The 13,427-nt window shown below is 38.1% G+C and overlaps 1 protein-coding gene across 1 annotated transcript; it reads right to left on the bottom strand.

Moving 5' to 3' along the window:
• Positions 1-91: 91 nt before the first annotated feature.
• On the bottom strand, positions 92-8,237 carry csrnp1a (cysteine-serine-rich nuclear protein 1a). The gene is made up of 5 exons (XM_048163115.1): positions 8,066-8,237; positions 5,118-5,304; positions 4,123-4,385; positions 2,605-2,901; positions 92-1,651 (listed from the first exon to the last, which is right to left on the bottom strand). The coding sequence occupies exons 1-5, from the start codon at positions 8,108-8,110 to the stop codon at positions 863-865; spliced, it is 1,581 nt and encodes a 526-aa protein (XP_048019072.1). The 5' UTR covers positions 8,111-8,237; the 3' UTR covers positions 92-862.
• Between the last annotated feature and the right edge of the window lie 5,190 nt (positions 8,238-13,427).

The raw sequence follows: 13,427 nt of genomic DNA, 5'->3' as shown, positions 1-13,427 counted from the left end.
ATTTCATTATCTTCCATAATATTATTGTGGATTGTCAATAAGGCAGATTTCAAGTTCTTTTTCTTTCATGTAAATCAGCATTTCTCATTAGTTATGTGAAAAATTTTATTAAGATGAGTTATTCCACAGAAAAGAAAGCTGGACATATTTAAAAAATGTCCAAAAACATTCATCAAAGTAAATACAGAGTAGGCATACCACTGATGAATGAACTATTCTCAAAGCAAATGTAGCCTGAATTTCTTTATATATTACAAGTCATTCTTTCAAATGAAACACATTAAGGCATGCTGGTCCTTGAAATGAGAAGACCTACATGAAACATGAAAATGGCATTTTGACATTTAGAGCTCATTCGAAGCACTAACAAATACAATTACTGTGCTACACAAAAACAAAACTTTGATTCACATACATGGTCACTTAAAGCAAAACACTTTTGAGAAATAAATATGAATAGACTTTTATAGGTAAACATTTAACAGTAAAACCTTCTTTACTGCAATGGGGTTTATTTGAGACCTTATAAAATGGTAATTAAGCCATTAGTTTATGAAGCATAAATATAAAATCTGACCTGAAATTAATGTACAAACTCTCAAAGTTTTTTGGCAACAAAGTAACTCATGATGCTACACAGATTTAGGCTGAGTGGTTTAACTGTATTGACACTGTAGTCATGAACGGTTACAGACTATATTAAAATCATAAAATATATTTATAAGGAATATCCTTAAATTCAGAAGTTATTTACAGTTTATCTCATAGTATATGAGATTAAATCATACTGTACAAATGTAAATGAACAAGGCTTGTTCATCTTTAAAACATCAGTAAAAATACTGTTCTGCTCTGATCCCTATTAAGAAATTCCTACGAGAGACTCCAGAAGATTGACTCCCGAGTCCTCAATTTGAGCAGGACTGGGACAACGGGGGAACTGGAGGTGTGAGACGTAGTCCATATGACTGTACACTTTAAACTGATTGTGGCTTGAACCATACTCATGAAAAGTGTCAAAAAAGACCAGGTCAGAGTCTGAGGACAGACTGAGGTCCATGTAACAGTTTACGGTGTGATCCGGAGATGCAGAAGGTGTATTGGGGATGTCAAAGGTGTCGTTTACACATTCCATGGTGGCCTGGTTAGCATTTTCATCCAGATACTCCAACTGAGATGTACTAGTGCTGCTTTCCTTTGTGGATGTGGCACCAGCAGCTTCTGTGGACAAATATGGACATCCTTCTCCATCAGAATCAGAAAAACTGAGAATGCGAGCGAGTCCTGTGTCATCCACATTTAGCGTAAGTCGCTCAGAGGAAGGCCTTCCGTCTGTCTCAGAGTCCAGACTCAGAGAAGAAGAGCAGGAGTTGTCAGTCATGTCACTGCTCCAGCTGCTGTCTCCCTGCCTGCTCAGGTGAAACGAGGAAGAGTCTTTTTCTACTGGAAATGTGATGACTCTGTTCCTCGCTATTGATTGTTGCTCAGTGGTGATCACTCTGTTGTCATTGAGCAGCCTCTTTTCCAGCTCCAGCTTCATGTGTGTGTGGATATAGTGGCTCCGTACACGACTAGAGTTAAACTCAACTCGGCCTGCAGGATTCCCACAGCATTCCTTTGAACATCCACAAGGAAAATTGGAGCGATCCATCTGTTAACAGATTACATTTATCAAAAAACAAACGATACGGCAGCACAACTGCTCTGGTGTCTGTAGGAAAGAACCATCATGGATGAGATCTATTCAGTATCTCAATGAGACTAGTTGGAGATCAAATGGAGATTTTTTTTCAGATTTTTCTCCTGAAAAAAGACCCCAGGAATCTCACAAGTGTCTCCAAAAGATTTCATTATGAATTTAAATATTTCTTAATTTTTTTAAAGAAATGAACACTTTTATTCAGCATTATAATGATCAAAAGTGATAGTAAAGATGTTTTTAATGTTTATATAAAAGCTGATCTTTTGAATTTTCTATTAATCAAAGAATCTTGAAAAAAAGTATCATGGTTTCCACAAAAGTATTAAACTGTGTTCAACATTGATAATAATAAGAAATGTTTCTTGAGCAGCAAATCATCATATTAGAATGATTTCTGAAGGATCATGTGACACTGAAGACTGGAATAATGATGCTGAAAATTCAGCTTTGCCTTCACAGGAATAAATTACATTTTACAATATATTCAAATAGAAAACTGTTCATTTAGATTGTAATAATATTTCACAGTATTACTGTTTCGTTGTATTTTTGATCAAATAAATGCAGCCTTGGTGAGCATAAGAGACTTCTGTCAAAAATATTAAAAAAATCTTACTTAATCTTACTTTTGAACAGTAGTGTACTACTAAGACCAAATTATCTGAGCTATGCTATCCACATTCATAGCTCTCGACTTGTCTTACTGTACGGCAAAAATTGTCTCATTTAGGTCTAATTTTCATCTGAGACAAAGTTGATATCTAAATTAAATATAGTAGAGAACTCCATTAAATCTTCTGAGCAATGAAAAATCCTTTGAGCTACAAAATGTCCAAAAAAAAATAATTAGGCACCATCATTAACGAAAAATATAAAACAATAATTAATTAATTTATAATTACTTGGCACTTGATACCAGCCTGGCTGCAGGCGCAGGTCTCCGGCTCGCAGAAGCCCTGGCAGTGGCATCCACAGTCTTCCCTCCATCGCCGTAGTTCCTGCAGCTGCCTCTTCTCCTCCCGGTCGATTCGCACAACTCCTGCTGCCCTCAATAACGCACGTCTGCGTTTGGAAGAATAAGGACGGAGGAATCCCATATCCTTGAGCTTTGCGCTACTGAGATCGTCATCTTCATCTGGGACATCGTTCACTGTCAAGCTGGCTGCTTCTGTCACTGAGAGAGTCCCACTGCTGATCAGCTATATATATAAAAAAAAAAAAAAAGTTCATGAGTTCATGAATTCACCCTTAAATATAATTGGATAGAGTAAAGACGAGCATGCATATTTGGCTCCCAGCTCAAAATTTTGGCCCAAACCCAGAGTACTCCCCCCACATCCCTGACTGGGATAGGAACAATTGAGAGTGAAGAGTTGGGGTGGTGGAGGGATGCTGGGAAAGAGGTAAGTCGACTATATATATATATATATATATATATATATATATATACTGGTAGTGTGTATGTATACACATATACACACTACCAGTCAAACGTTTGGAAACATTACTACTTTTCATAATAAATACAGAAAAAACAATAATATTGTGAAATATTACAATTTAAAATTACGGTTTTCTATTTGAATGTACTTTAAAACATAATTTATTTCTGTGATGCAAAGCTGAATTGTCAGCATCATTACTCCAGTCTTCAGTGTCACATGATCCTTCAGAAATCATTGTAATATGCTGATTTATTATCAATGTTGGAAACAGTTGTGCTGCTTAATATTATTTTATAACCTGTGATACTTTTTCAGGATTCTTTGATGAATAAAAACTTAAAAAATATCAGCATTTATTTAAAATATAAATCTTTTGTAACAATATACACTACCGTTCAAAAGTTTGGGGTCAGTAATTTTTTTTCTTTCTTTTTTTGAAAGAAATTAATACTTTTATTCAGCACGGATGTGTTAAATTGATAAAAAGTGATAGTAAAGATTTATATTGTTAGAAAAGATTTATATTTTGAATAAATGCTGTTCTTTTTAACATTTTATTCATCAATGAATCCTGAAAAAAGTATCACAGGTTCCAAAAAAATATTAAGCAACACAACTGTTTTCAACATTGATAATAACTGAGTATCAAATCAGCATATTATAATGATTGCTGAAGGATCATGTGACACTGAAAACTGGAGTAATGATGCTGAAAATTCAGCTTTGCATCACAGAAATAGTAATATAGTAATATAGTATATTTTAATAGTAATGTTTCCAAACTTTTGACTGGCAGTGTGTGTATATATATATATATATATATATATATATATATATATATATATATATATATATATATATATATATATACACATGCCTCCTCTCATGTTGATTGGTATATAATCTGAACATGCTCCTCCTGAACATTGTTAATAAAACATATTGTTTTTGGATATTTGAAAATAACCATCTCACCTTCTGTCTCAAGGCCTCCAGCCTCTCCTCTTGGAGCCGCTTGCGGAGTCTCTCCATTCGCAAACGCTCCTGCTCTTCCGCGTGCTCCGCCAGGGTGAACTGCTGAAGGGCAGCGTGCCGTCTAACCATGCCTAGTGTGCAGCCACCATGGCTGGGCACACTGCTGAACCCTTGACAGCGCTGGAAGAGGAACACTGTAACCAGGCCAAACCGAATACTGCCTTTGGATTGAGTATCTTTTGTCTTCTTCAGGATGGATGAAACTGAAAGTAAAGAAACAAAATGTGTTAATTATTTTATGCTAGCTGTGACTGTTGCAGTTGCCACTAGAGGGCAGCTGAGTCAGCTCTGTCAACAAGTAAACTGAACTTAATATTAATGAGACAATAAGGAAATGATAACAGTGATCTGATCATTTTACATATGCAGTTCTAAAAGGAACAATAACTTTCTTCAAGAATGCAATGTTTAGAACATTCCATGTGCCATTCAGATCTAAGTGTTTATTTGCAATGCCAGTTTCACTCTCTGAATGAGGATAATGGGATGAGGTTGTGCGTCAGATGTGTTTGCACTGTAGTAGCTCTTAGTAAATCAGCTTTATTTGCAGCACTTTACTTGCAGTTTTCACTGTACATCAACAAAGAAAAACACAGTGATCCAGGCATGTCCGGGCACACAGACAGACAACATAATCTCATAGTATTACCTGCAAAGGAAAACACTTACAGATATGCTCTTTCCCAGTCAGGATGGTGTAAATGATTATGGCTTGATAATTGGTGTGCTTGGTTTGTGGGTTTAAAATGATTAGGGTGACTGTGCACAACATCTTGTGATAAACAACTGTCTGTTTCTCTTCTTATCATGTGCGCTGCACAATAATGCTGTGGTCAGATAACAAGACACCTCCTTATGTGTGTTTAAACACACTGGAGGTGACAACTGTTGGTTTGCATCATTTGAAAAATGCACAGTTACTATGCGTGACTCACTTGGCATGTGATGGCTTGAAGAGAAAGAGCCAAAAGGCCCAAAGTCCACACTATCACTTTGGGGGCTGTCTTCATCAGAGTCCCATTCAGAGTGTGATGAGGGGGATGAGGAAGAGTAAACGGCATCCTCATCTGGGAAACCATATTTTCTCTTTAAACCCCCACGCTGTGATGTAGCCATGGCGATCTGTCAAATTAAATAGGAGAAATTAAAGCATCATTTTACATATGTATCAATCATATGAAAAGTAGATATTAGCAAATGGGTCAATGGAAAATGTTCATGATAACAACAAGGAAAAATCTAGTTTATGTGCCAAGTTCTTATACATTTTTCCAGTTTCAAGGAAAAATTCAATTCAATGATTCTAAAAAAAAAAAAAACATATATTACATCTTTAAATAAATGAATACATCTTTATTATTATTTTCAAAAAGTATATAAATGTATTTTTCAGGGCAAAGAGTACTGTTTTACAAATATTAAAAATCACTAATTATGTAATAAGCTGTGATTTATTTATTTATTTTTTAAATTTCATTTTTTAATGAAGGATTTCTTCATTATAATATAAGGACGGATACAGTTTAACCCAGTTTTTGCCCACCCACAAAATATAAAAATTAATTTTAATTCAAACATGATTACCATAGAAGAAGTGTATGCAAGTCATTTTATGTATGAATTGCTTTTTAAATGTATTTTTCCATAAACAGGTCATAAAATAAGCCATCATGTCACATTTTTTGTTGTATATCAAGTCTGAAAATAGAATTTGTGGATGTTTGGTAACCATTAGCATACAACTCCTAACCAGCAGCAACTGACACCTCTCTCTTGTTCAGGCCAGTTCCAAAGATTCACATCTTCACTCTAAACGCAAGCCTGTTTAACAGGTTTCTCAATACGACAAAAACTTGACTTGAACCACTACAACATCACAAGCGCAGCTTTCTCAGGCAAATGATCATTGTTTTTAATCATATTATGGAAAGAGTATGCAAACACATAAGTGTGCATTATGCAAGCAATGATAAGTCTGGAGTGAATCAATGGTTCCTTCTATCTCGCTCTGGAGTCATTAACATTCCTCAGATGTTTTGAGCACTTCAAGAACAAAATGTTAAGACATTCAGCTCAGCTGAACTGCATGACCAAATTTGTAAACTGATACTTGTTTTATTGTAGAATCCCCCAAACATATGATAGCATTTGCCAATGTCAAAGCTTATAAATGCACGCTGTGTGCAAAAAACAAAAGAGGAAACGTAACACAAATCGCACATTCTACTGAAGTTTAGCTGCTTGAGTGGGTGTGCGATGGAAAAAAAAGCACAGTCTAATGCATGCACACAGAGAACTCAGTGTACCTCGAATAACACTACCTCACACCACACGACGGAGCAATCTGCATCACAGATCACCTGGTTCTTGTTCCAAGTGCATCCAGTCAAGCCCAACCCACACAAATGTCTCCTAAGCCAAGAACACTATGTGCCCCTGTGCACACCGCCTGTATCCTGGACAACCTTAACTTTCTCTCACACCTCTTTCACACAGGTCTGGCTTTCTTTGGACAGTGTTATGCAAACACCTGCAATGTAATCCCAGATGCCACAAAGTCAACTATGTAAAAGGTTATAGCTGCATGAGATAAATTACACTTTGTGTTGCACATAATTGTAGAAGTAGATTGTTGTACCATACAGCATGTGCGCAAGACTTTCATATGTAATTGTTGCATAGCAAATTATGCCTCTAAAGAAAGGCAGCATCAACTTGTGTGGTGACACATGATTAACTGCTTCCTCAAGCTGTGACAAAGTGATAGATCTCTTAAAACCAAGACCATTCATTTATTCTTTTGCGAACAGTATGTGGTGCGGGTGTGAATGTTTATGTAGTGTAGGGGGGCAGCTGATTACAAGAACATATTGGCCTAAGATACAATAAAGCCAAAGAGAATCTATCATTTCTTGGACTGCCAGTGTTATTTGGCCAGGCAACAACTATGCAAATGAACAAGCCAATGTTAGAATGTAAACAGAAGGAGGAGGTGGAGTTTGTAGACTGTGAAAGGGGAAAGTAGACAGCTGTCAGGTGGAAAAAATAGGTTACAGCAAACAAAAACAACCACACTTTTTCTCACCTTTACTGTGCAGCAAACTGAGAAGACTTAAAAACATAATGTATTTGTAAAGCAGGACGAATACAAGTAAAGTGAGACCACTTCTGATGTTTCAGTGTCCTTCTATACTAGCTTAATGTTGTTTTTTACTAGCTAATGGAGGAACATACACATAATGACAGATTATTAAGATAAAGTGTCCTACTTTACCTTTATTCACCATAAAAAAACACCTTTAAGAATGCATCAAAAGTAGTCAAACCCACTCTAACTTGTTTCTCTCAAGTCATACATGACTCCGTGACATGCAGGTGCATTTAGTCCTATTTTCTATCAAAATCATTATCCTTCATATGATCCTCACTATGTTGCGCATAATTGCACTGTAGGCTATGTTATTCAAATATCATTGATATTCAAACATTTTATTCCATTTCTAATGTACAAAACAGCTCTGTTCCACTTTCGACATGTTATGCACAAAGTTAAGTAGAAAATTCAAAGTCTAAGCAGAGCGGCTGTTTAAATAGCAAGAGAGTTAATATATGCAACTCTTTTTTTCGCACACGAGCACTTTAATTCTGCAGCTGGTGAACTTCCGTTGCGGACTTTCTCGCGGTCATGCTTTATATTCAAGAACGTAAGTGACCGCATCAAACATAACAATAACAAATCATAACAATAAACTATACGGTCCACGGTAGCAGTTAGTGATTAAATCGCTTAGAAGACAAACTGTAGCTATTATTGTGTTTGCGTTTGATAAAAAATATTGTTTCACGCGCTGCAAGAGATTCTTGAACAAAATCAAACACTCACCCAGTAACTGTGTATCTGTGTATCATGAGTGGAAGAGACGACCATACGATGCTTGAAAAGTTACCAAGATAGCAACCAACGTTCCCTTTCTTAGTCCTCGATGAACGTATACAGTACAGTGAGATCAGCTGTTGTTGAGTTTGTGTTCGTCAGTGGAAAACTCCCCCCACACTGCCTGACGTAAACAGTAATATGAGGACAAAAACAGCAGTCATTACGTTCAGCGCGTGCACACAGACTCACTGACGGGCAAGGAACAGTCAGTTACGATGAAACTGGCAAAACAAACTTGTCAATGACGAAAAACTACAGAAGCTGACGCCAAATCATTCTGCTGCCCACCACACGAGGATGTAGGCTTCTGAATGTCCTTAATTTGGTTTGTGTGAACACCCATATAACTCACATGGGCCACAAAAGGCTCCTAATAATAGTATGTAATATCAAAATGTTTTAGATGAGTTCTTAGACCATAAAACCATTTTTTTGTCAAAGTCTGGATTTGTTTTCTCTCAGTGAACACTTTAAAATTGAGGAAGTCAGTGTTCTGTTCTATGTAAATGTCATGGACACTGTATTTTGGGCTTATTTTGGGAACCAACCTTTTGTGAAAAGCATATGACAGTTCATATATAATGACATGAAGTTTTCTGTTTAATGGTTTCCTTAAATCAATATAGAATAGGGGAGACCATGGTTAGTTGTCACACTTTTTATTGCAGTGCCCATTTTAAGGGTATAGATTTATTCTTGTAAGCCAGTTTCTATAGGCATAAACCTTAAAGGTGCCATCGAATGTTTTTTTACATGATGTAATATAATTCTAAGGTGTCCCCTGAATGTGTCTGTGAAGTTTCAGCTCAAAATACCCCATAGATTTTTTTAAATTAATTTTTTTAGCTGCCTATTTTGGGGCATCATTAACCATGCACCGATTCAGGGGCTGCTGGCCCTTTAAATCCCTGCCCATCGAGCTCGCGACTCTATAATACAGTGCATTTACAAAGTTCACACAGCTAATATAACCCTCAAATGGATCTTTACAAGATGTTCGTCATGTATGCTGCATGCATGCTTCGAGTCATGTGAGTATAGTATTTATTTGGATGTTTACATTTTATTCTGAACGAGTTTGATAGTGCTCCGTGGCTAAAGCTAACATTACACACTGTTGGAGAGATTTATAAAGAATGAAGTTGTGTTTATGAATTATACAGACTGCAAGTGTTAAAAAATGAAAATAGCGCCGGCTCTTGTATCCGTGAATAGAGTAATAAACGATGGTAACTTTAACCAACAGCAGCCTACATTAGCAACATGCTAACAAAACATTTAGAAAGACAATTTACAAATATCACTAAAAATATCATGATATCATGGATCATGTCAGTTATTATTGCTCCATCTGCCATTTTTCGATGTTGTTATTGCTTGCTTACCTAGTCTGATGATTCAGCTGTGCACAGATCCAGACGTTACTGGCTGCCCTTGTCTAATGTCTTTCATAATGTTGGGAACATGGGCTGGCATATGCAAATATTGGGGGCGTACACCCCGACTGTTACGTAACAGTCGGTATTATGTTGAGATTTGCCTGTTCTTTGGAGGTCTTTTAAACAACATTATTAGACAACCTTTATTCAGCTATGCCAAGGTAAATTCAATTTTTAATTCTAGGGCACCTTTAATGTCTTGACTATACATTTTGTTCAGAATAAACTGTAAAACAAAATTAATTTTAAATAACTATTGCTCTGAAAAAAAAATACAGTTCACTGAATAAACATTGCCCAATTGTGCCATAGACAGCTAAAACAATTCCGAAACACATCACAATTAATGAAACGGCAAAATACAACATATCAAACAACTGTTCTGACCAAGAAATATCGAAATGTATAAATGTATCACATATGTGACAACTTGCCCCAACCTGACATTTATGAGAAATTGCCTTGTATAGAAAATAATGCCACAGAAAACACACATTACAGTTAGTGAGATATATCTTTTGTGACAACTAATATCTCTCATATTTATTTAGCCTGATGCTTTCTGCAAATGATTTAATGGATCTTCTCAATTATTTTCTCTTATTAAGTCTGTGCTGATGAAGAAAAGAAAGGCAGTACAGGGGTCAGGTAAAAGGCAGAGCAGAAAAACATGAAGACTGCTGCTCCAGCCACTCAGCCAATCACTAGAGAAACACTCCCTGGATACCAAAGAGCTTCTCCATGGCAATGACACTGTGAAACATCCATCACAGGAGACTCGGGCATCATGGATTCAGAGGCAGATGGTAACATCTCTGTGCCTCCCTCTCACTCTTTCTTTCTCTCTTTCTCGCACACACATAACACTGACTGTATCACCTCAATGATTTACCATCTGTTTGGTAATGAAACCACAGGGTACATATCACCCATCAACCCCCCTTTCTTAGCTGGTGGTAAGACAGACATACAATAGAACCACAGACGATTAGAAAGCAGGTTAAAACATGTCAATAATACACTAGGGAATGAGCTTTCAAACATAATGCATCCGTATGCTGAAGGGTTCAATGTTTTGTATGAAAGATAATGTGGTTATTATGAACTATTCTGAGAATTACCATAAATCACCAGTACTGAGAGAGTGACCACAAGTGGAGAATGTGATTTATGCTAAGCTGTGTTTCTGCCCAACTTATTTTAGTGCATTTGCACAACATAAGCAAATCAATTCAAAGCATGGACCATAAACTGTAGTATGTTAAAGTGGAGAGAAAGCAATAGGTTATTAGCTCACAAATTGTACATTTGAGCATAATACAATGGGGGGAAAAGTAGAATTTGATGATTTCTCAATCCAATGAGTATTTAGCCTCTAGCAAATAAGATTTTAAGGTGCATTATGTAACTTTTTTTTGTTTGTTCAAAATTAACAAATTTTAAACAAGTCAATACATCATCAGTCTTTCTTCCAAAATGTGTTTTTGTCTTACCCTGATTCACTATGGTAAGTGTGTTTATATTTTAGACCTGTCAGGATGGTTTTTGCAGGAAATTGCGTGCATACGTTACTCATTCATGCGTGTCTCCGTAACAAGTATAGTCAGTTTTGGTTTCATTTTCACTGTGTTCTGTTCCTGTTTTGCCTTCCTGAGTTCCTAGTTAGTTTCTTTGGTTGTTAATTAGTTTCACACACCTGTTTCTGTTTAGTTTAACTCCCTGTGTATTTAAGCCCTTATTTTCCTCAGTTCTTTGTTCGTTCTTGTTTATGTGTAGTGGTTGTGTTTTCCTGTATTTCTCTGCGATCTCCTGAGTGCTGTTGGTTTAAGTGTTAATAAAGTTTTCTGTTAAATTCTCCTTTGTAGTGTGATCACTGCAGCCACTAACCTAGTAGAGTTTTTTTTTTTTTGCTGCATTTTTCTTTTTTTCTCCCCCCTCACCAATGGACCTGCAGGCCGAGATTCTGCCACGTTTATGGACTGGGTGCTGGTGAATAATGTATCGGAATTCACCATCTGCCCAGCAGGGGACGTCACCAGCCCCACTCTGGATCCAGAGCCCAGCCAGTCATCGCCCCGCTGCACGGACATGATCCCACCCACTGCAGATGGAGAGCCAAGAGCTTGCCCCGATGTGTATGCCAGATAATAGGACTGAGCCCACCATCGCCCCATAGCCCAAGCCCCACAAATTGTCTGACCAGGTGTGTGAGCCAGCAACATCATGTATGACCCTGCCCACACTCCCACCACTGAGGGTGAGCTGCAGCTGGCCTCTGTATTGTATGATGAATTAGAAGAGGATGTTTATCTTAATCTCCTGTCTCCGTTGGTCCTGTCTAGCTCCAAGTCTCCAGAGATCCCACCCAGCCACCCTCTCCCACCTCCTCTTTCAAATTCAGCCAGTCCGTCAGCCCCACCTCCACTGGTTCCCTTCAGCCCCTCAGCTCCTTATCTAACTCCACTTTGATGTGTGGATCTGCCTTGGGTCTACTGATCTCCAGCTCCACTTAGTCAAGAGGCCAAGCCCATCACTCCACCTCGGCTCATCGAATAGTTGGTTCCATCTTGGCTCCTCCCTCCTCGGCTCCACCTGGGACCATCGTCCTTATGGCTCCACCGGGCTCCCTCATCCCTCCGGCTCCACTTTGGTCAGATGTCGCTCTGCCTGTGCCACGGACTTACGAGCCTTCAGCTGCTCTTCGTCCCTCCACCCCTTAGGCTCCGTTGGGCTCCGCCTTTGTCCTCAGTCACACCAGCTCCACCTCAGTCCTCTGGCACCCTGGCTCCACCTTGGACACTTGTCGCTGCATCTCGTGTGGTCCCATCAGCTCTCCGTCTCCGCTTGGGTCTTCATTTCCATCGGCTTCGTCTCTGTCAGTCGTTCCCCTGGTACTGTCAGCCATGGTTTCACCAAGGCTCCACATGGGCCATTGTCCTGGCTGAGTTCTGGGACCCCCTGGCTACTCCTGCTCCTCGCTCCTCCCACTGTTATCACCACCCTGGTTTCTCCCAATATCACTTGCACTGGTTTCCTGCTCTTCACCTGTTCCATGTCCTCTTCCAGAGCCCCCTTGTTACGGCTGTTACAGCGTGAGGACTCGCCTATCTGGAAAAGTCGGCATGAAATGAAAATTCACCCTAACTATTTTGTAAATGCATGTTATATATCTTACTGTGAACTCATCCATGCATACGTTTTTTTAATGTTTTGACCTTGTAATGTTTAATCAAAATGTCATAACTGGACTTTCCAGTGAAAAAAAAAAACTTCTCTGTGTTGATATATGCAGGATTTCTCCAATCATTAAGTCCGCTTAAACCCTGCAAGCTCACGTTCACCTGCTTTCACTTTTAAGTGCAACACCTCAAAATCCAATCAACGACCGATGCTTAGAACAAAGTCCCCACACTACATTTTTCCAGTACGATAATTAGTTACACTAGGATGTATGTCACAATATGGAAAAAAAGATCTGTCACTACTTCTGTTTTATTGTGACTTTAATATTATTGTATTGTTTCAGTGTTCATCTAATATTATTGCAGTTTTCATTGCTAGGCTGATTCTTTTGTATAATGGACTATTTTTGTCTCAGTGGAAGCTTTAAAGGGACAGTTCACCCAAAAATTATCCCATGATTTACTCACCCTCAAGCCATCCTAGGTGTATAATGTATGACTATATCTTCTTTCAGACGAACACAATCGGAGATATATTTAAAAATATCCTGGCTCTACCAAGCTTTATAATGGTATTGAATGGGGGGCCTGTTTTGAAGGCAACCGCGACAACCATGTGTCCACAGTGACTCAGATGGCGGGAGTCTGTGGAGCCTCGTATGTTCGTTGGTACATACAACAACAGAA

Source organism: Megalobrama amblycephala, linkage group LG17, assembly GCF_018812025.1.
Source record: "Megalobrama amblycephala isolate DHTTF-2021 linkage group LG17, ASM1881202v1, whole genome shotgun sequence".
In the NCBI taxonomy this organism is placed as follows: domain Eukaryota; kingdom Metazoa; phylum Chordata; class Actinopteri; order Cypriniformes; family Xenocyprididae; genus Megalobrama; species Megalobrama amblycephala.
This window is presented reverse-complemented; position numbering and strand designations above follow the sequence as displayed.

Bases quoted from the DNA above. Each gene is read 5' to 3' on its own strand.
- csrnp1a (XM_048163115.1), bottom strand. From the start codon at position 8,110: ATGGTCGTCTCTTCCACTCATGATACACAGATACACAGTTACTGG. The intron at 5,305-8,065 runs GTGAGTGTTTGA...TTAATTTGACAG, and splicing joins CACAGATACACAGTTACTGG to ATCGCCATGGCTACATCACA. The intron at 2,902-4,122 runs GTGAGATGGTTA...TTATATATATAG, and splicing joins TGGAGGCCTTGAGACAGAAG to CTGATCAGCAGTGGGACTCT.